This window comes from Rhinoraja longicauda, chromosome 37 (assembly GCF_053455715.1).
Source record: "Rhinoraja longicauda isolate Sanriku21f chromosome 37, sRhiLon1.1, whole genome shotgun sequence".
Taxonomy (NCBI): Eukaryota; Metazoa; Chordata; class Chondrichthyes; order Rajiformes; family Arhynchobatidae; genus Rhinoraja; species Rhinoraja longicauda.
Genome location: NC_135989.1, coordinates 5,060,707 through 5,084,387, shown reverse-complemented (window position 1 = coordinate 5,084,387; position 23,681 = coordinate 5,060,707). Strand labels below are relative to the sequence as shown.

General features: G+C 46.1%; 1 protein-coding gene across 1 annotated transcript; it reads right to left on the bottom strand.

Annotated features, from left to right (window-relative positions):
* Positions 1–238: 238 nt before the first annotated feature.
* On the bottom strand, positions 239–23,080 carry LOC144610600 (peroxiredoxin-like 2A). Its single transcript, XM_078429411.1, has 5 exons — positions 23,048–23,080; positions 16,442–16,533; positions 11,791–11,931; positions 5,743–5,907; positions 239–1,598 (listed from the first exon to the last, which is right to left on the bottom strand). Exons 1-5 carry the CDS (start codon positions 23,064–23,066, stop codon positions 1,509–1,511), a joined length of 507 nt encoding a protein of 168 aa, XP_078285537.1. The 5' UTR covers positions 23,067–23,080; the 3' UTR covers positions 239–1,508.
* Positions 23,081–23,681: the final 601 nt, after the last annotated feature.

Genomic DNA, 23,681 nt, shown 5'->3' with positions numbered 1-23,681 from the left:
CTATGCTTTGTCCTGCTTCTCCCCTCTTCCAGCTTTCTTCCACCCCCCGCCCCCCCTTCCCCAACAATCATTTTTAAGAAGGATCCCGACCCAACACGTCACCTATCCATGTTCTCTGAAGGTGCTGCCAGACCTGCTGAGTTACTTCAGTACGTTGTGTCCTTTGCAGAGGGTTCCTCCTGCTTTATAAGCCAGGATTTGAATATGGGAACTGAGAGTAAAAGTGCAAACGATCATCTGACAAGGTTTCCCGTTTCCTTTATTGATTTGGTTCGTGGTACATTGTGAGCAATGTTTCTAAAGTCAGAACAGCGTCACTCTCCTGGCTGGCTTGGTGGGTATCAGGTGTGATCAAAGCATTTACAATCATACCGTCATTAATACAGCACAGTGCAGGGGTTCACGCCTAAGGGAAGTCGAGGGGCAGGGAACTTCTCAGGGTTCAGGTGGCTGGTCGCTGGAGATGGCATCTGGGAGGCAGAGGCAGAGTCCAGACTGCTGAGTACTGGGCCCGGTGTTGAGATTGTTGGATTCGGTGTTTAAATTTGAGGGTACTGCATTTAAATTGTTAGGTTAGACACAAAATGCTGGAGTAACTCAGCGGGTCAGACAGCATCTCCGGAGAAAAGGAATGGGTGACGTTTCGGGTCGAGATGTTTCGGGTCCGACCCCAAACGTCACCTATTCCTTTTCTCCGGAGATGCTGTCTGACCCGTTGAGCTAATCCAGCTTTTTGTGTCCATCTTCGGTTTAAACCATCATCTGTAGTTCCTTCCTTCACATGCTACATTGAGATTACTAGTCCTGGGTATTCCACTTAGACAGTGGGATGCTGGGCGCTGTGTTCAGTTTGCTTGGTACAGTGTTTAGATAGGTGCTAATGCCTTTAGTGTTGGGTGGTGGCTGCTGCTTCTAGATTGCTCGGAAGTGGATCTGGATTCCTGGGTATTGTGTTGTATTTGAATTGTTGGGTGCAGCATTTGGGTCATTGGCAACCACGTGTGGTGTTCAGATGGTTGGCTACTGTGTTTAGATGGTTGGGTACTGTCTTTGGATGGTTGGGTACTGTTTAGATGGATGGGTACTGTGCTCAGATGGTTGGGTAATGTGTTTAGATGGTTGGGTACTTCGTTCCAATGGTTGGGTACTGTGTTCAGATGGTTGGGTACTGTGTTCAGATGGTTGGGTACTGTATTTAGATGGTTGGGTACTTCGTTCCAATGATTGGGTACTGTGTTCAGATGGTTGGGTACTGTGTTTAGATGGTTGGGTACTGTGTTTCAATGGTTGGGTACTGTGTTTAGATGGTTGGGTACTGTGTTTAGATGGTTGGATACTGCATTCCAATGGTTGGGTACTGCGTTCAGATGGTTGGGTACTGTGTTTAGATGGTTGGGTACTGTGTTTCAATGGTTGGGTACAATGCATATTGTTTAGATTGCAGCGTACCGCATGTTTAGATTATGAATGCTGCATTTAAATTTTGGGTATTACAATTTAGTGTGAGTCTAAGGCTTGATCTTTTCAACGGCCTCGAGCAGGGACTGGTGGTCAACTTTATTCCCAAATTCCTTCTCCCGGTGTTCCAGGAGGATGCCCTGTTGGGACAAACAGCAGCAGCTCAGCACACGACAGCTAACAGCAGCTCATCTACACCACTCCCTCCCCCTACTCTACCCACCTCCCCTTAAACTCTCCCCATAGTTTGAGCCCCACACCTGCTCCTCCAGTTACACCCTCCCATCCCTAAACATCAACCCCCCTCGCAAATCACCCTCACACAAACCCAGCCCCCCCGCTCCTTTTTCCTCACCGCGCCCTCGTGCTAGCCCTTTCCAAGACTGGGACAGTGGTGTGATTGATAAAGCCACATGCTCAATCCTGACCTTGGTGCTGTCTGTGTGGAGTTTGCACGTCTGCACTGGGGAAGTGTGGGTCTCCTCCCACATCCCAAAGACGTGCGGGTTTGTAGGTCAAATGGCCCCAGTGTGTGGGTGAGCGATAGTATTGGGAAGGGGGGAGGTAGAGAGAGAGAGGTAGAGAGAGAGAGGTAGAGAGAGAGAGGTAGAGAGAGAGAGGTAGAGAGAGAGAGGTAGAGAGAGAGAGGTAGAGAGAGAGAGGTAGAGAGAGAGAGGTAGAGAGAGAGAGGTAGAGAGAGAGAGGTAGAGAGAGAGAGGTAGAGAGAGAGGTAGAGAGAGAGGTAGAGAGAGAGGTAGAGAGAGAGGTAGAGAGAGAGGTAGAGAGAGAGGTAGAGAGAGAGGTAGAGAGAGAGGTAGAGAGAGAGGTAGAGAGAGAGGTAGAGAGAGAGGTAGAGAGAGAGGTAGAGAGAGGTAGAGAGAGGTAGAGAGAGGTAGAGAGAGGTAGAGAGAGGTAGAGAGAGGTAGAGAGAGGTAGAGAGAGGTAGAGAGAGGTAGAGAGAGGTAGAGAGAGGTAGAGAGAGGTAGAGAGAGGTAGAGAGAGGTAGAGAGAGGTAGAGAGAGAGGTAGAGAGGTAGAGAGAGAGAGAATGAGAGAGAGAATGAGAGAGAGAATGAGAGAGAGAATGAGAGAGAGAATGAGAGAGAGAATGAGAGAGAGAATGAGAGAGAGAATGAGAGAGAGAATGAGAGAGAGAATGAGAGAGAGAATGAGAGAGAGAATGAGAGAGAGAATGAGAGAGAGAATGAGAGAGAGAGTGAGTGAGAGAGAGAGTGAGAGAGAGAGTGAGAGAGAGAGTGAGAGAGAGAGTGAGAGAGAGAGTGAGAGAGAGAGTGAGAGAGAGAGTGAGAGAGAGAGTGAGAGAGAGAGTGAGAGAGAGAGTGAGAGAGAGAGTGAGAGAGAGAGTGAGAGAGAGAGTGAGAGAGAGAGTGAGAGAGAGAGTGAGAGAGAGAGTGAGAGAGAGAGTGAGAGAGAGAGTGAGAGAGAGAATGAGAGAGAGAATGAGAGAGAGAATGAGAGAGAGAATGAGAGAGAGAATGAGAGAGAGAGTGAGTGAGCCACAGACACGGAGGCACTGGGTGAATGTGCAAACACCTAGTCACAGGGCCCTGCCTATCAGTGCCACGTTGATGCAGTCATGTTCCCCAGTCACACTAGCCCCATCTGCTGGCATTCAGGCTGTATCTGCTGCCGTGTCTATTCAAGCATCTGTTTAAATGTATCTTGCACACAATGACAGTATCTGATTCCATCACCTCCCCTGGCAGTGAGTTTCGGATATCAACCACTCCCCGTGTGGGAAACCTCTCCCTTTCCGTCCACTTTAAAACTCCCTGCTGTCACCTTAAACATTTGCCCTCTTGTTTTTGATACGCCTACCATGGGAAAAAAGATACTGACTGACCACCATGTCTATGTATAAGACAATAACTGCAGATGCTGGTACAAATCGAAGGTATTTATTCACAAAATGCAGGAGGGCAGGAGTAACTCAGCAGGTCAGGCAGCATCTCGGGAGAGAAGGAATGGGTGACGTTTCGGGTCGAGACCCTTCTTCAGACTGATGTCAGGGGGGCGGGACAAAGGAAGGATATAGGTGGAGACAGGAAGATAGAGGGAAAACTGGGAAGGGGGAGGGGAAGAGAGGGACAGAGGAACTATCTAAAGTTGGAGAAGTCAATGTTCATACCGCTGGGCTGCAAGCTGCCCAGGCGAAATATGAGGTCCTGTTCCTCCAATTTCCGGTGGGCCTCACTATGGCACTGGAGGAGGCCCATGACAGAAAGGTCAGACTGGGAGTGGGAGGGGGAGTTGAAGTGCTCAGCCACCGGGAGATCAGATTGGCCAACGCGGATCTGGAAACGGAGCTGGAAACCACGAGGCAGAAGATGGAGGCGCAGGCAAGTCCCAAGGAAGCAGATGTGGCTGTGGTAGCGAGTCTGGGTCAAAATGTGGTCGTAGAGTAGGAGGGCAGGAGAAATCACAGAGGGGGAGCAGCGAGAGAGCATGTTGCTAAACTCTCGTCGAAGACACCCTATCTATGTATGTGTGGGAAGGAACTGCAGACGTTGGTTTAAACTGAAGATACAAGACTCCAACACACTATCTCCCAGAATTGGCCTTGCCCATTGCCTGGGAGCAGAGCCTTTCTCCGGCCATTCTATGGGGAAGCGTGGCGTTAGTGAACAAAACACAGCAGCAATAGTTGGGTAGACCACCAAACGTTGCGGACAAGAGGGGGGCTTATGATCGATCGGCTCTTCAAGATAGCGGAGTCAAGGGATATGGGGAGAAGGCAGGAACGTTGGGATAGTCCCTGTCATGGTCTGCTCTGATACAAATTGCCTTTGAGGGTGGTGTCAGAGTGCCCTTTTGGAAGAGACAGCCTTGGGCTGTGTCGCAAAGGGTGATCGGGAACAGGAACATCTTTTGTTCGGCATGCTCTGCTGTGTACACAAGGTTTGCAAGTGCTCTAGGGGATATACGGGGATACGTATAGGAAGGAACTGCAGATGCTGGGTTAAATCGAAGAGAGGCACAAAGTGCTGGAGTAACTCAGCGGGACAGGCAGCATCCCTGGAGAGAAGGAATGGCTGACGTTTCGGGTCGAGACCCTTCTTCAGACTGAACTGTGCGAATTGAGTCTTCAGAGTCTGAAGAAGGGTTACTCCAGCATTTTGTGTCTATGGGGATACGTTGTCTGTTGTCTGAATCCAGTGATTTATCGAACACAGTAACAGGGTATTGAGGTATGCTTTTGGTATGAAGGCATTTGGTATGCTTGTCTTCATGGGACAAGGCATTGAGTTGGGGCAAGGATTGGGAGGCCATGGAACAACTATACAAAACATTGGCCAGCGAACACTATCTTTTAACAAAGTTTAAGTACAAGTTAAATAAAAGTTTATTTAGAGGTACAAAAATGACAGTGAAAACGCTGAGTTCAGTTCTGGGCATGTTATAGGAAAGATGTTGCCAAGTTGGAAAGAGTCCAGAAAGATTTACGAGGGAGAGAGGGAGAAAGAGAGGGGGATGGAGAGAGAGGGAGGGAGGGAGAGAGGGGGAAAGAGGGAGAGAAAGAGGGAGAGAGAGAGAGAGGGTCCTGTTGCCAGGACTAGAGGGTGTGAGCTACAGGGAGAGGTTGAGTAGGCTGGGTCTCTATTCCATGGAGGGCAGGAGGATGAGGGGAGATCTTATAGAGGTGTACAAAATCATGGGAGGAATAGATCGAGTCTCTTGCCCCGAGTAGGGGAATCGGGGATCAGAGGACATAGGATTAAGGTGAAGGGGGGAAGATTTAATAGGAATCCGAGGGGTAACTTTTTCACATAAAGGGTGGTGGGTGTATGGAACGAGCTGCCGGAGGTAGTTGAGGCTGGGACTATCCCAACATTCTTGCCTTTTCCCCATATCCCTTGACTATATTTAAGAGCTCTATCTAACTCTCTCTTGAAAGCATTCAGAGAATTGGCCTCCACTGCCTTCTGAGGCAGAGAATTCCACAGATTCACAACTCTCTGACTGAAAAAGTATTTCCTCATCTCCGTTCTAAATGGCCTCCTCTTGTTCTTAAACTGTGGCCAAAAAAGTAACGATGATCAAGGCCAGACTTGTCCCACAACTGCTCCTGGGGTGGGAGGTGCTTTACATCCTCTGGGTAGTTCTACAGAACTGGCAACATTCGCAGCAAAGCGTCAATGACGGTACTCTGAAGCACCAATTGCCACGTTTGATTGTTGTAGTTGACATATGAACGAAGGAAAGAGCCGCTCCTGACCCCGACACCCACCAAAACCCGTCCTGTCCCTCTGACCCACTTCCCTACCTGATCCCCAGCTCCGATGACGTACACGCCTCCAAGGATGAAGCCTTCTCCGGAGGTGTTGCCGGTGAACCCCTTCCTCCAGGCTCGGATGAAGTTTCTCCAAACGCCCAGGCGCGCAAATCCCATGAGCCCCAGCGTCCGCTCATTGGGCCCGTAGAAGCGTTTCTACAAACGGAGCAAAGCGCAGAGTGAGGGGTACGGAGCATTGGGGACACATCACCCTCACCCAACGGTGGGGACACATCACCCTCACCCAACGGTGGGGACACGTCACCCTCAACCTCACCCAACGGTGGGAACACGTCGTCCTCACCCTCACCCAACGGTGGGGACACGTCGCCCTCACCCAACGGTGGGAACACGTCACCCTCACCCAACGGTGCTCTCCAAAATGGGCTTTGGGGAGGGAATCAGGAAGTGGATACAACTGCTCTACTCTGATATCTGTAGTGCAGTCCAAATTAATGGGTGGGAATCTGACAGCTTCCCCGTCAGGTCTGGAGTCAGGCAGGGTTGCCCTCTTTCCCCTGTCTTGTTCGTCTGTTGCATTGAACCCTTTGCCGAATCCATCAGGAAGGATGCGAGCATAAGAGGAGTGACACTGCCAGGCAGTGGGGGCACTCAGGTCAAGGCCTCCCTGTACATGGACGATGTCGCCGTCTTCTGCTCGGATCCAGGGTCGGTCCGCAGACTGATCAGCGTCTGCGACCAGTTTGAGTTGGCCACGGGGGCCAGGGTAAACCGCAGGAAGAGCGAGGCCATGCTCTTTGGCAACTGGCCCGACCGATCTTCCATCCCCTTCACCATCAAGCCTGACTTCCTGAAGGTGCTGGGGATCTGGTTCGGGAAGGCTGGGGCATGTAACAAAAATTGGCTGGAGTGGATAGCCAAGGTGGGGAAGAAGCTGGAGCTGTGGAAGCAGCGCTCCCTCTCCATCACGGGGAAAAACCTGGTCATCAGGTGTGAGGTGCTCTCGGGGCTGCTGTACTTGGCGCAAGTGTGGCCCGTCCCTCCCTCCTACGCCACGGGGATCACCCGGGCCGTCTTCCGTTTCATCTGGGGGTCGGCGATGGACCGGGTGCGACGAGCCACAATGCACAAGTCGGCAGACAACGGGGGTAAAAGCGTGCCCAACGTCGCCCTCATTCTGATGGCCACCTTCGTGTGTGGCTGCATCAGGCGGAGCATAGAGCCAAGGCATGTGGGCACCAAATGCCACTACCTGCTGAGGTTCTACCTGTCCCCGGTGTTGCGAAGGATGGGCCTGGCGCAGATGCCACGCAATGTGCCAGTCAGCTGGACATTGCCGAACCATCTGTCGTTTGTGGACAGGTTCTTCCGGACCAACACCTTTGACCACAAGTCCATCGGGCAGTGGTCAGCACGGAACGTCCTGCAGGCACTGCAGGGAAATGACTCCATGGATCCTGTGGCGTGGTTCCCAGAACAGACTGCCCAGCTTGTCTGGCAAAATGCCTCATCGCCAGTACTCACCAACAAGCACCAAGACCTGGCTTGGCTGGCGGTGAGGGGAGCCCTCCCAGTCAGATCCTTCCTGCACCGCCGGAACCTCACTACCAGCGCACGCTGCCCTCGGGACGGCTGCTACGGGGAGGAAACGGTGGCCCACCTCTTCAAAGAGTGTGGATTTGCCAGGAGAGTCTGGAGAGGTCTGCAGGGGTCCCTGTCACGATTCATTCCGAGCAGCTCCGTCACAGAGGACTCTGTGCTCTACGGACTGTTCCCAGGGACGCATTCCGAGACTGACATCGAGTGCTGCTGGAAGGTCATCAACTCGGTGAAAGACGCTCTTTGGTCTGCCCGATCCTTGTTGACCTCCCAGCGGAGCGAGCTGTCCGTCAAGGAATGTTGCCGACTGGCCCACTGCAGACTGCAGGAGTACGTGCTGAGGGACGCTCTGAAGCTCGGTGCAGCCAACGCCAAGGCCCTGTGGGGGAGGACCACAGTCTAGGGCCCTTCCGCTGCTGGACATGGGGGGCAGGGTGTGGTGGAGAGAGACGCCCCTCCAAATAAGGGATATGTATGTAAATGTATGTAAATGTCTAAGTAAATGCCTGTATTGAATATGTAACCTCCGGAAATGTCGGATGGGTTTGTTTAAAAATGATGTTTTGTAAATGATATTTATTACTAGAATAAAGTATTTTTTGATAAAAAAAAAAAAGTATTGAATATGTAACCTCCGGAAATGTCGGATGGGTTTGTTTAAAAATGATGGTTTGTAAATGATATTTATAACTTGAATAAAGTATTTTTTGATATAAAAAAAAAAAAACCCAACGGTGGGGACACGTCGCCCTCACCCAACGGTGGGAACACGTCACCCTCACCCAACGGTGGGGACACATCACCCTCACCCTCACCCAACGGTGGGGACACGTCACCCACACCCAACGGTGGGGACCAAAGATATTAGAGGAGCAAGATAGACCACTCCACCTGAGAAACCGTGGGGGCAGGGTGTGGTGGAGAGAGACGCCCCTCCAAATAAGGGATATGTATGTAAATGTCTAAGTAAATGCCTGTATTGAATATGTAACCTCCGGAAATGTCGGATGGGTTTGTTTAAAAATGATGTTTTGTAAATGATATTTATAACTTGAATAAAGTATTTTTTGATTAAAAAAAAAAAAAAAAAAAAAAAAAAAGTAGTACGTCACGGCGCCATTTTAGTAGGCAGAAACTTGCAGAAACATTTATAAAACAAAAATCTGTGAGTTGATAGATGAGATATATTCTGCATTTTTATGGTATCATCACACATACTGTTCGCCCAAAACACTGATTACACTGCGAGAGGCGGGTTTTGCTTACTAAAATGGCGGACATTACGCTCCTTTGCGTAATACACTTCAGTATAGGCGATTTCAACGGAGTGGTCCATCTTGCTCCTCTAGTATATTTGCCCTCACCCAACGGTGGGGACACGTCACCCTCACCCAACGGTGGGGACATGTCGGACTCGATGATCTATGGACTGTTCCCAGGGACGCATTCAGAGACTGCTGAGGTTCTACCTGTCCCCGGTGTTGCGAAGGATGGGCCTGGCGCAGATGCCACGCAATGTGCCAGTCAGCTGGGCATTGCCACACCATCTGTCGCTCGTGGAAAGGTTCTTCCGGACCAACATCTTTGCCCACAAGTCCATCGGGCAGTGGTCAGCACGGAACGTCCTGCAGGCACTGCAGGGGAATGACTCCATGGATCCTGTGGCGTGGTTCCCAGAGCAGACTGCCCAGCTTGTCTGGCAAAATGCCTCATCGCCAGAACTCACCAACAAGCACCAAGACCTGGCTTGGCTGGCGGTGAGGGGAGCCCTCCCAGTCAGATCCTTCCTGCACCGCCGGAACCTCACTACCGGCGCACGCTGCCTTCGGGACGGCTGCTACGGAGAGGAGACGGTGGCCCACCTCTTCACAGAGTGTGGATTTGCCAAGAGAGTCTGGAGAGGTCTGCAGGGGTCCCTGTCACGATTCATTCCGAGCAGCTCCGTCACAGAGGACTCTGTGATCTACGGACTGTTCCCAGGGACGCATTCAGAGACTGAATGGAAGGTCATCAACTCGGTGAAAGACATCCTTTGGTCTGCCCGAGCTTTGTTGACCTCCCAGCGGAGCGAGCTGTCCGTCGGGGAATGTTGCCGACTGGCCCGCTGCAGACTGCAGGAGTACGTGCTGAGGGACGCACTGAAGCTTGGTGCAGCCAACGCCAAGGCCCTGTGGGGGAGGACCACAGTCTAGGGTCCTTCCGCTGCTGGACATGGGGGGCAGGGTGTGGTGGAGAGAGACGCCCCTCCAAATAAGGGAAGGGATTTGGTGTAAATCTGACGATGAATATCTGTATTGTCGGGAATGTCGGATGGAGTTTTTGAAAAGAAAAATGTTTTGTAAATATTTATTACTGGAATAAAGTATATTTTGATATTTATTTTTAAGTGTTCCAGCTGGTAGACCATTAGGGACACCAGGCAGCCTTCCAGCTCTTTTTGATGACTCTGTCCAGATCTCGTCGACCTTCTCGCCCAACATGCATGTCCTACATTTTCACCCGGCCCTGATATCCGGAAACCGGAGGAAATCTACTTATTTGCGGCGCGGTGGCGCAGCGGTGGAGTTGCCGCCTTACAGCGCCAGAGGCCCGGGTTCAATCCCGCCTTCGGGTGCTGTCGGTGTGGAGTTTGCACGTCCTCCACCTGGTCCCGCGCTATGCCTTCCTCCCACACTCCAAAGGCATGGATTTGTACGTTGACTGGATTATGTTAAAAAAATAATTGCCCTTAACAGGCTGCAAAAGTGGGATAACATTAATACTAATGTGATCAGGTGATCAATGTGGACTCAGTGGGATGAAGGGCCTGTTTCCAGGCCTAAACTCGACATGAAGCAATTTCTTTATGACTAACAGAGTTAGTAGAGCTGATAAGCTTCAAATTTCTATCGAAATTCTGAGAAACATTCTTCTCAAATACCAGGAAGCAGTAAAGTCTGCTAGAGCACAATACTTTTCCGACCTTATCTCCAAACACTCTCATAATTCCAAGGTCCTATTTAGCACTATTACCTCTGTCATATGTCCCGCCCCCAGTACCAGCTTAGTTGGGTCCCCTGCTAAGTGCGAAGAATTCTCTACATTTTTCACTAGCAAAGTTGAGAACATTAGGACGAATGTTTCCCCTCCCACCCGTGACCTAGCTGTCTCACTAGTCTGTTCATTTAAATTGGACTGTTTCCAACCCGTCACTCTATCCTCCCTTGCAAAGCTTGTCTCCGCTATGAAACCTGCAATCTGCCCCCTTGATCCTGCCCCCACTGCCCTTCTGAAGGATGTCATTGCAATAGCCGGTCCCAGCATCCTCTCTATCATCAACAGTTCTCTGGCCACTGGCACTGTTCCAACCTGTTTCAAGCACGCGGTGGTCCAGCCCCTCCTGACAAGACCTAACCTAGACCCCACCTTGCCTAGCAACTACAGACCCATTTCCAAACTGCCATTCCTGTCAAAACTCCTTGAAAAGATAGTTCAGTCTAAAGAAGGGTCTGGACCTGAATCGTCACCCATTCCTTCTCTCCCGAGATGCTGCCTGACCCGCTGAGTTACTCCAGCATTTTGTGTCTACCTTTAATGCTCGGTGTGGACTTGATGGGCTGAAGGGCCTGTCCCCACGTTGTATCTCTAAGGCTATAAGAAAAATGGAAAAAATCGGGAATTCCAAGTGCTTCCACATCAGGCACAAACACAGGGAACAACCTCCTGCGTTGCTTGGCGGGATCGTCATGGGGCGCCAGGACATCTACTCTTCGAACCAGTGCTCTTGCACTCGTGTACAGCGCCGCTGAGTACGCCGTCCCAGCGCTCATACCAGCAAGCTAGACGCCACCCTCAACGACACCATGCAGATCATCACTGGCTGCCTATGCCCTACTCCCACGGATCTCGCAGGTATCGCACCCGCCAAGCTTCGCAGAGAGTTCTTCACTCATAGGCTGGTGTGCAAGGCCCCATCGGACCTTTGCCAAACATCCTTTGCACCACCTCGCCCAGGATTCACAGCAACTGGGACCTCAACGCCTGTCATCTCGTCGCCCTTTCTCCCATCACGCAGCGACCCTCTGTGGCTCCGGTTTCAACATACTAGGAGCACGGAGAACCAGCTGGAAACAGACATCGCCACCTCCTCAATTCACCGTCGCACCGAACACCACAGCCCCACCCGGCTCGGACACGCCCCGCAAAGAGTGGGCCGCCCTGAACCGGCTCCGCACAGGGGTCGGCCGGTTCGACGCCAACATGCATCGTTGGGGGTTGCATCTATCAGCAGCCTGCGTGTGTGGAGCAGACCAGCCTGCGTGTGTGGAGCAGACCAGCAAACAGCGCAGCACGGCATTCTCGACTGCGCTGTCCTCCGTCCCCCTGGTGGAGGGGTAGACCTCACGGCCCTCGACAACAGCACATTGCACTGGCTACAGCGCCTGGAGGGCGTTACATAACTCCTGCTGCCTCAAACGCAAGAAGAAGGTAGGTACGTACATTGACATCTAGAAAGATTTCCCCTTTGAAATAGGGCTGGAATTCGTTCACTTCCTGGTCGATGTTTTCTTTGATGACGGCGTAAAGAGGGATGCCCATCTGGTCGAGCTGGGGTCTCAGGGAGGAGATGCCGGCAGCCTCCTGTAGAGAAGAACAACAGAACAACTATCAGCCTGAGGTGTAAGACAATAGACAATAGGTGCAGGAGGAGGCCATTTGGCCCTTCGAGCCAGCACCGCCATTCAATGTGATCATGGCTGATCATTCTCAATCAGTACCCCGTTCCTGCCTTCTCCCCATACCCCCTGACTCCGCTATCCTTAAGAGCTCTATCTAGCTCTCTCTTGAATGTATTCAGAGAATTGGCCTCCACTGCCTTCTGAGGCAGAGAATTCCGCAGATTCACAACTCTCTGACTGAAAAAGTTTTTCCTCATCTCAGCTCTAAATAGTCTGATCAGATACTTTACAGCCAAGCCCTGCGTGGGGTAATAAATCTGTTGTACTCAGCCAATGTTTGCCTCAATTATTATTATTTAATCAGACTGAGGGTAAAAGAACCGGAATTAACTGGGTGATCAGCCAGGAATTATCAGTCTGAAGAAGGGTCTCGACCCGAAACGTCACCCATTCCTTCTCTCCTGAGATGCTGTCTGACCCGCTGAGTTACTCCAGCATTTGGGGAATTAACAGGTGACCACTGGTCGGCGTGAACTGAGTGGACAGAAAGGCCTGTTTCTACGCTGTTTCTCTAAACTAAACTAAACTCCAATTGCAGCCGAACCAAAGTCCTATACAGCTGCATCTAAAGTAAAAACAAAAAATGCTGGAAAACTCAGCTAGTCAGGCTGCCCCTGTGGGAAGAGAAACAGGTCTTCAACTTGAAATGTTAACTGTGTTTCTCTGCCCACTGACAGTGAGCAGCACAGCTGTAGAGTTGGTGCCAAAAAGTGCCAGAGTCCCAGGTTCGATTCTGACTACGGGTGCTGTCCGTACGGAGTTTGTACGCTCTCCCTGTGACCGTGTGGGTTACCTCTGAGATCTTCGGTTTCCTCCCACAGTCCAAAGACGTACGGGTTTGTAGCTTAATTGGCTTGGTGTAAGTGTAAATTGTCCCCAGTGAGTTAGTGTGCGGGGATCGCTGGTCGGTGGGCTGAAGGGCCTGTTTCCGTGCTGTATCTCTAAACTAAAGTTCATTAATATCATAGAACAATTAGGGTAATTGGCATGGTATAATTATAAATTGTCCCTAGCTATCATTATTCCACATACGGGGAATTCCACATATGCTATTTCACGTGTGCGGGGATCGCTGGTCGGCACGGACTCGGTGGGCCGAAGGGCCTGTTTTCTCGCTGTATCTCTAAACTAAACTAAACCTGTTTTTACGTTGGCATTTAGCTTCATTTCTGTTTGGGTGGCAACCAGATTGGCTCCTCGGCAACAACTGAGCGGCCTACTTCAACCGAGCAGCAAGTTCGGTATTGATTTATTTTTGACACGAGGATTGAGATTCAGTGAAAACACCTGTTTTGCTCGCTATCCAGGCCGATCATACCACACACGTGTGATCATCCCTTGCATGTAGTACAACAGGTAATGCATAAAGACAAAGAAAACAGGATGTAAAATATCGTGTTCTAGCTACAGAGAAAGTGCAAGTGAAAAGTGCCACAATGAGGTAGGTTCGAAGATCAGAAATACATTCTTAGCATATGAATGAATGAATAGGTTTATTGGCCAAATATGTGCAGATACAAGGAATGTGCCTTGGTGCTCCGCTCACAAATGACAACAAACATACAGTTAACGAATAAGAATAAAGCATAAACACATCAAAACAATAAGGATACAACATTAAGGTCTAAACATGTGGGTGAAAATAAACCAGGGCAAAAAAGAGACTTCAGACTTTGGTTATTGAGTAGAACTGTCACTCGTGGAAAAAAGCTGTTTTTATGTCTGGCTGTGGCTGCTTTGACAGTCCGGGTCGCCTTCCAGAGGGAAGTGCTTCAAAGAGTTTGTGGCCAGCGTGAGAGGGGTCAGAGATGATCTTGCCCGCTCGCTTCCTGCCCCTTGCAGTGTACAGTGTTATTTATACAAATTTATACAGTATGCAAATGCAATGTTATTTTGGTACTCTGATAATAGCAGGGAGGAAGCTATATATTAGTGTAGGAAAGAACTGGGGGAGATGCTGGTTTTAAAATCGAAGGTAGACACAAAATGCTGGAGTAACTCAGCGGGACAGGCAGCATCTCTGGAGAGAAGAAATGGGTCTGAAGAAGGGTCTCGACCCAAAACGTCACCCGTTCCTTCTCTCCAGAGATGCTGCCTGTCCCGCTGGGTTACTACCCCAGCATTTTGAATATAGTAGTACGCACTTTCAAGTGTTTGTATCTTCTGCCTGACTGGGGAGTGGAGAAGAGGGAATACTGTGGTGTGGGTATTAGGGATCCCTGAATTGAGCGGCCATAGGAAGGTGCTTCAAACCTGGGGCGCACGGTTGAGTGGGGCCGGGGAACTGTACACCAGGGTGGTAGAGTTGCTGCCTCACTGAGCCAGAGACCCAGGTTCGATCCCAACCTCGGGTGTCAACAGACAATAGGTGCAGGAAGAGGCCATTCAGCCCTTCGAGCCAGCACCGCCATTCAATGTGATCATGGCTGATCATTCTCAATCAGTACCCCGTTCCTGCCTTCTCCCCATACCCCCTGACTCCGCTATCCTTAAGAGCTCTATCTAGCTCTCTCTTGAATGCATTCAGAGAATTGGCCTCCACTGTCTTCTGAGGCAGAGAATTCCACAGATTCACAACTCTCTGACTGAAAAAGTTTTTCCTCATCTCAGTTCTAAATGGCCTACCCCCTTATTCTTAAACTGTGGCCCCTTGTTCTGGACTCCCCAACATTGGGAACATGTTTCCTGCCTCTAAAGTGTCCAACCCCTTAATAATCTTATACGTTTCGATAAGATCCCCTCTCATCCTTCTAAATTTCCAGTGTATACAAGCCTAGTCGCTCCACTCTTTCAACATATGACAGTCCCACCATGCCGTCTGTGCGGAGTTTGTACGTTCTCCCCGTGACCTCCGTAGGTTTTCTCCAGGAACGGCGGTTTCCTCCAAAGACGTGCAGGTTTGGGGAATAATGTTTTAGGGTAAAATTGTAAATTGTCCCCAGTGTGCAGGATAGGGCTCGTGTGCGGGGATCGCTGGTCGGCGCGGACTTGGTCGGCCGAAGGGCCTGTTTCTGCGCTGTATCTCTAAAGCCTGAAAGAATTTCAACCACACTCGACCTCCGTCTGAAACAAACCATTCCTTATACTAACACTGAGCTGCCCGATGCTAGAAGCCTCACATAAGGAACCATCAGCCATGCATCCTACCTGTCAAGTCCATCAAGAGATTTTTAAAGTTTAAGTCTATAAGACTTTGGTTCGGCTGCATTTGGAGTATTGTTCCTGCGTGGGTTTTCTCCAAGATCTTCGGTTTCCTCCCACACTCCAAAGACGTGCAGGTTAATTGGCTGGGCAAATGTAAAAATTGTCCCTAGTGGGTGTAGGATAGTGTTAGTGTGCGGGGATCGCTGGTCGGCGCGGACCCGGTGGGCCGAAGGGCCTGTTTCTGCGCTGTATCACTAAATCTAAATCTAAAGCTTGCAGTTTTGGTTCCTACAGCAATAAGGTCATAAGTGATAGGACCAGAATTAGGCCATTCGGCCCAAGTCTGCTCCACCATTCAATCATGGCTGATCTATCTCTCCCTCCTAACCCCATTCTCCTGCCTTCTCCCCATAACCCCTGATATTCTGTGCCATTTTGTTTGGTAAACTGACATCTACAGCTCCTTGTATTTTCTCAGACATTAAAAGTGAGCAGAAATAACAGAGGTGCCATGTGTGTAGGAAGGAACTGCAGATGTTGCTTTATACCGAAGATAGGCACAAAGCGCTGGAGTAACTCAGTGGGACAGGCAGCATCTTTGGAGAGAAAGAACAGGTGACTTTGTTGGGTTGGACCTTTCTTCAGACTCAAGAAGAAGGGTTCTTCTGAAGAAGGGTACCGACTCGAAACGTCACCTGTTCCTTTTCTCCAATGATGCTGCCTGGCCCGCTGATTTACTCCAGCATTGTGTGTCTAATCTTTAACATATTGTCATGGTCAGAGAGCTAACAGGAACCAAAGAGCAGGGAGCAATTGATCTAATTCCAGTTGGCAAGGTGCACTAAGTTAGATGCCAGAGGAAGTGGGAGTGGAGGTGCAAGTTCTCTCATGACTATGTGTGCCTGGAGAATTAAGCAATACACTAAACAATTAGTTTAGTTTAGAAATACAGCACGGAAACAGGCCCTTCGGCCCACCGAGTCCGCCACGACCAGCGATCCCCGCACATTAACACTATCCTACACACACACTAGGGACAATTTTACACATACACCCAGCCAATTAACCTGCATACCTGCACGTCTTTGGAGTGTGGGAGGAAACCGAAGATCTCGGAGAAAACCCACGCAGGTCACGGGGAGAACGTACAAACTCCATACAGACAGCGCCCGTAGTCGGGATCGAACCAGAGTCTCCGGCGCTGTGAGGCATCAACTCTACCGCTGCCATACCGTAAACGCATACAAATCCAAAAGTTCACTCCATACCTCCCGGCACAAGAATCATCCCGGTCTTCGAACCACCATGATTACTGCTCCATTGCTTTGCCACAGGTCGCCTGCTTTGAATGCAAGTCCCCCTAGAAACATAGAAACGTATCCCATTAAACGAAGGCAGACACAAAATGCTGGAGTAACTCAGCGGGACAGGCAGCATCTCTGGAGGGAAGGAATGGGTGACCTTTCGGGTCGAGACCCTTCTTCGGGATCGTTAAATGAGATCTTATATCAATGATTTGGATGAGAATGTACGTGGCGAGATTAATACGTTTTTGCAGATGATACAAAAGTGGGTGGCACTGCAGAGAGTGAAGATGGTGGTGGCAGGTTCTTGATCGGTTGGCCAGGTGGGCTGAGGAATGGCTGACGGAATTTAATACAGGTAAATGTGAGGTGTTGCATTTTGGAAAGTCTAACATGGGCAGGACCTACACAGTGAATGGTGGTGGTGCTCTGGGGAGTGTTATAAATCAGAAGGATCCAGGAGTGCAGGTACATAGCTCCTTGAAGGTGGCGTCACGGATAGATGGGGTGGTCAAAAAGGCTTTGGGGGGGCGTGTCCGGTGCTTGGCTGAGTAGACATGACTTTTGAGCACTCCCGAAAACAAAGCCCTAAACTGCTAAAAAAAAGACGAACTAAAGGAATCAAGTACTTTAAATTAAATCAGAAAGTATACAGAACGTACGGATGCCTTCCAAGAAAGTAAAAGGAGTACAACGGCCACAGAAGCAAGCAAAGGAATCAAGGAAAAAAATTGAAGGTAGGCCCACAGCTCTGATGGAGCAGGGGAGTAGATTTGGTGACCCCCTCGGCAGGCGGTGAGTCTGGGGAGGGCTCCGGTATGAAGCTGGAGTCTACTACTCCCAGCAAGCGCTCTTTGACTCGGGTCAAAATACGAGGGAGTCGCCGTGAGTTACCAATAAGGCCCACTGTTTGCCGAGAGGCTGCTGATGTTGTGTCTGGAGTTTCGGACTCGAGTGACGATGAGGTAACGGGAGACTCCACTAGCAGTGGAAGTGGAAATGAGGAAGAAGAAGAAAAGCAAGAAGATACAGAGACTAATATGAAAACGATGCTTCAAGAAATTATTAACAGGCTTAAGAAAATTGAAGGAGAAAACAAATTAATGAGGAGAGATAACAAGAAATTTCGTAAGACTTTGAAAAAAATGGAGGAGAAATTTCAAACAGTGACAAATAAAGTGGATAATATGCAAATGGAAAATGAAATGTTAAAATCTAGAGTGGAAAAAAATGAAGACAGTATTACTGCAGCAGCAATTGAAAGCAAAAAGACGGCGGAGAAGTTGGATGCCTTGGAAAACTATAGCAGGAGAAATAATGTTAAAATTGTTGGTTTGCCAGAGGGAGTGGAGGGGGAAGACCCAATTAACTTTTTTCAAGATTGGATAGTGACCACTCTGGGAATAGATAAACAAGGTCGGATGGAAATAGAAAGAGCACATAGGGCTCTAAGACCCAAACCCTCGGCTAATCAAAAGCCAAGATCTGTGTTGATTAAATTTTTAAGATACCAAGATCGAGAATTGGTTTTCAAAACAGTCGGGAATAATATAAGAGAGGGAAAACCAATAGAACATGAAGGCACTAAAATAATCTTTTACCCAGACATCAGTAATGCCTTGTTGAGCAGAAAAAAAGAATTTAATAAGGCCAAAAATATTCTATGGAAGAAAGGCTATAAGTTTACTTTACTGCATCCGGCTACTTTGAAGATTATGATCAACACTGGAGAAAATAAATTTTTTAAAGACTTTGTCAAAGCAGAAGAGTATGCGGAAGAATTGCCATCGAGAAATGCTTAAGAAGATGAATGGATGGATAACACATTAAATTTTTTAAGCTATAATGTGAATGGGTTAAATGGGTTAAAAGGACCGATAAAAAGGAAGAGAATTTTAACACAGATGAAAAAATTGGACGTAGATATAGCTTTCTTGCAAGAAACACATCTAACGGAAAAAGAGCATCAAAAGTTAAAGAGAGATTGGTAGGAAGTATGGTCGCATCTTCTTTTAACTCAAAAGCAAGAGGGGTTGCTATCCTATTTAAGAAAACGCTACCAATTAAGATACAAAATATTGTAAGTGACCCAGTAGGTAGATTTGTAATGGTACATTGTCAAATTTTCTCAGAATTGTGGACCTTAATGAATATATATGCACCAAATATAGATAATGAGAAGTTTGTGCAGGGTACCTTTTTAAATCTGGCGGAATATATTGATAGGAGGAGATTTCAATTTTTGTTTAGATCCAGTAATGGATAGATCATCAAGGACAACGACAAGGACAAGAGCAGCGAAGACAACCTTGAATTTAATGGGAAATTTAAATTTAATAGATGTTTGGAGGAAAAGCCATCCCAGGGAAAGAGACTACTCCTTTTATTCCAATAGACATGATACATATTCTAGAATAGATCTATTTTTGATTTCAGCTCAATTAAGGGGTAGAATAATACAAATAGATTACAAGGCTAGATTGTTATCGGATCACTCACCATTATTAATGAAAATTACGATGCCAGATAAAGAACAGTCAGTCTATAGATGGAGACTCAACTCTTTACTATTGAAAAGGCAAGACTTTTGTGATTTTATTCGAGGACAAATTGAATTATTTTTGGAAACAAATTTAAATTCAGTTGATGATAAATTTATTGTATGGGATGCAATGAAGGCTTATTTGAGAGGCCAAATTATAAGCTACTCATCTAAGATAAAGAAAGACTATAGGAAGGAATCTGAAAGATTAGAAAAAGAAATCACCGTATTAGAAAAAGACTTACAGAAAACTTCTTCAGATACGAAAAAAACACAACTTGCAAATAAAAAATTTCAATACAATACTTTACATACTTACAGAACAGAAAAACTAATATTACGAACTAACCAAAGATATTATGAATTAGGAGAAAGAGCGCACAAGGTATTGGCATGGCAACTGAAAGAAGAACAAATATCAAGAATAATAAATTCAATTAGAACAGATCAAAACATTATTACTTATAAACCTAGAGAAATCAATGAGGTATTTAAGCAATTCTACACTAATTTGTACCATTCTGAATCTGAAAAGGATGAAATTAAGATAAATAATTTTTTATCCAAGATACAATTACCAACAATCTCTAATGAGGAGCAGATGGGACTAAATGCCTCCTTTACTTTGAGAGAAGTGGAGGAAGTATTATATTCTTTACCAAGTAATAAATCTCCAGGGGAAGATGGTTTCCCGCCTGAGTTCTATAAAATTTTTAAAGATTTGTTGTTACCAGTATTTATGGAAGTGATACATCAAGCGGAAAAAACTTCTACATTATCAGAATCCTTCTCACTGGCAATTATAACCGTAATTCAAAAAAAAGGGAAAGACCCTTTAAATGCATCTTCTTATAGACCAATATCATTGTTGAATGCAGATTATAAAATAGTTGCTAAACTTTTGGCAAGGAGATTGGCAGAATATTTACCGAAGCTGGTTAAAGAGGACCAAACTGGATTTGTCAAAAAAAGGAAAATATCTGATAATGTAACAAGATTTATAAGTATTTTACATTTAGCACAGAAAAGAAAGAAATTGAGCGTAGCAGTTGCTTTAGATGCTGAAAAGGCGTTTGACAGGTTAAAATTGGATTTTTTATTTAAAGTATTAGAGAAGTACGGATTGGGAAATGGTTTCATTAACTGGGTAAAAGCTCTTTATAAACAACCTAAAGCCAAAGTGGTGACAAATGGCCAATCTTCTCAATCATTTAATTTGGAAAGATCTAGTAGACAGGGATGTCCCTTGTCACCGGCTTTATTTGTATTGGCCATTGAACCTCTGGCAGAGCTAATAAGATCAGATTTAGACATTGAAGGATTTAAAGTTAATCAGGAAAATCACAAAATTACTTTATTTGCAGATGATGTTTTAATTTGTCTTACTAGACCATTGGAATCCTTAAGAAAATTATATTTCAGACTGGAAGAATATGGGAAAGTATCAGGATACAAAATTAATAAAGATAAAACTGAAATAATGCCTCTTTCTGAAGGTAATTATGATCAATGTAAAAGAGAAAGTCAGTTTAAATGGCAAAAAGAAGGCATGAAGTACCTAGGGGTTAAAGTAGATAATAAGTTAAATAATCTGTATAAACTAAATTATAAACCACTAATTTAAAAAATTGAGGAGGACTTGAAGAAATTGATTAATCTTCCAATTACATTGCTAGGGAGAGTGAACTGTATTAAGATGAATATTTTTCCGAGGTTACAGTATTTATTTCAAACACTACCTTTACCAAATAATTTTTTTCAAGAATTGAATAAAATTGTGAGAAATTTTCTTTGGAAAGGTAAAATGCCAAGAGTGTCTATGGAAAAATTAACATGGAAATTTGAATTAGGTGGACTACAATTACCAAATTTTAAAAATTACTATCTGGCAGCACAAATGAGTTTTATTTCATCCTTTTATCAAGAGGGTGGAAAAACAGCATGGGTTAAAATTGAAATGGATAAAATAAAAGAACTATGCCCAGAAGAATTTATCTATAAATGGGAAGCGAAGCTATTAGTTAAGGATCAAGAGTCACCTTTGCTAAAACATTTAATTAATATATTGTTGAAAACAGTTAAAGCTAATGATAAAAGATTTTTTCTAACAGCTAAAACTCCATTAGTAAAAAATAGATTACTGCCGTTTGCTTGGAATAATCAAATATTACAAGTCTGGGAACAGAAGGGTATTAAACATATGGGAGATTGCTACGAAGGAAATAATTTTTTGACATTTTCTCAATTGAGAAACAAATATCAAATTCCAGGGAATAGTATTTTTTTCTATTATCAATTACAATCTTTTTTAAGGGAAAAGTTAGGTAATTCAATGTTTTTATTTCAAATTAAAGGAATTGAATCCCTGATTCAGGGCAAGGGAACTAAAAAAAATATATCTTCAATGTATAAATTGTTACAAAAATCTAGTCCAAAGACAGGAATTCAAAAATCAAGACAAGGATGGGAAACAGATCTGAATATTAGCATTGATGAACCAAGTTGGGAAAGATTGTGTTTAGAAAGTATGAAAAATACTATTAATGTGAGATATAGTTTAGTACAATACAATTTTTTACATCAACTATATTTAACTCCCAAAAAATTAAACAATTTAAATCCAAATTTACCTGAAATTTGTTTTAGATACAACCAGGATGTGGGTACTTTTTTACACTCCACATGGGCATGTCCTAAGGTAACTCCTTTTTGGAAAGACCTAAAAAACTTTTTGGAACAATTGATGAATAAGACCATACCATTGGATTCAAGGTTGTTTTTATTGGGAGATACTAAAGGAATATTACCAAGATTAATTTTAGATAAATATCAGGAAAGATTTCTCAAAATAGCAATAGCAATAGCAAAAAAATGTGTGGCGGTCACTTGGAAAGATCACAATGAAATAAGAATTGCAAGATGGTATGCAGAAATGCGTAGTTGTATCCCATTAGAAAAAGCTACTTATAATTTGAGAAATAAATATGATTTCTTTTTGAAACTTTGGAACCCATTCACTTTAAAACTAGGATTAAGAATTGGAAATATTTAATTTTAGGATTGTTTTGATACCCCAAAAAAGAATTTAATAAGAAATTAGCCGGAAGTGTTTCCTTCTTGTCTCCAGGTTTCCTTCTTTCTTTTCTTTCTTTCTTCTTTCCTTTTTTTATTTTTATTTCTTTATCTTTCTTCTTCTCCTTTTTCCTCTTTTTTTCTAACTGGGGGTGGGGGGGAGGGGGGGTTGAGGGTGGGGAGATAATACAGAACAATACACGTATAATCGAATTTAAAATGTATAATCAAATTTATAATGTAGGTACCATCGCGTACTACGAGTTCATACATGTATTTGTTTTGTTAAAATTTAAATAAAATTAATTAAAAAAAGGCTTTTGGCACATTGGCCGCCATCAGTCAGAGAGCTGAGAGGAACCAAAGAGCAGGGAGCAATTGATCTAATTCCAGTTGGCAAGGTGCACTAAGTTAGATGCCAGAGGAAGTGGGAGTGGAGGTGCATAGCGTGTAGAAGTTGGGAAGTCATGTTGGCAAGTGCAGGCAAATGGGATTAGTGTAGATGGGACATGTTGGTTGGCTTGGGCAAGTTGGGCCGAGGGGCCTGTTTCCACGCTGTACGACTCTAAAAGAGAGGAAGGTATCACAAAATGCTGGAGTAGCTCAGCGGGACAGGCAGCATCTAGGAGAGAAGGAATGGGTGACGTTTCGGTCGAGACCCTTCTTCAGACTGATGTCGGGGGGAACAAAGAAAGGATATAGGTGGAGACAGGAAGACAGTGGGAGAACTTCCAGCATTTTGTGATAACATTGACTTCTCCAACTTTAGATAGTTCCTCTGTCCCTCTCTTCCCCTCCCAGTTCTCCCACTGTCTTCCTGTCTCCACCTATATCCTTTCTTTGTCCCGCCCCCCCCGACATCAGTCTGAAGAAGGGTCTCGACTCGAAACGTCACCCATTCCTTCTCTCCAGAGATGCTGCCTGACCTGCTGAGTTACTCCGGCATTTTGTGATACCTTCAATTTGTACCAGCATCTGCAGTTATTTGCCTATAAGAAAGGAAAATAATTTGGTAATGGAAGCTGTAGACCTATAACCCATAACCCCCTAATCAAGAATTTGTCAATCTCCGCCTTAAAAATATCCATTGACTTGGCCTCCACAGCCACCAGTGGCAATGAGTTCCACAGATTCACCACCCTCTGACTAAAGAAATTCCTCCTCACCTCCTTTCTAGGAGAACAAAGGGAGTTTATGTCCATGAATCCCAAAAGGGCACACACAGGACACTTGGCTTTTGCCAGGGTTCAGAATATAAAATCAGCTAGCTCCTTTGCAAAATGATAAACCACAGGTAGAACATTGTGCATGGGTCTGCCCACCACACTCTAGAGGAACTGTATTGTGTCGGGAGTGGATGAGAAAGTGGAATAACATGGAACGAGTGTGAACTTGTGTCGATGGTCGGTGTGGACTTAGTGGGCCGAAGGGCCTGTTTCCAATACCAACCATGGGTCTCGACCCGAAACGTCACCCATTCCTTCTCTCCAGAGATGCTGCCTGCTAAGTTACTCCAGCTTTTTGTGTCACTCTATTGGAAATTCCCACTCTGTCAAAGAAAATATTGTACAAAACGAGACGACGTCATCT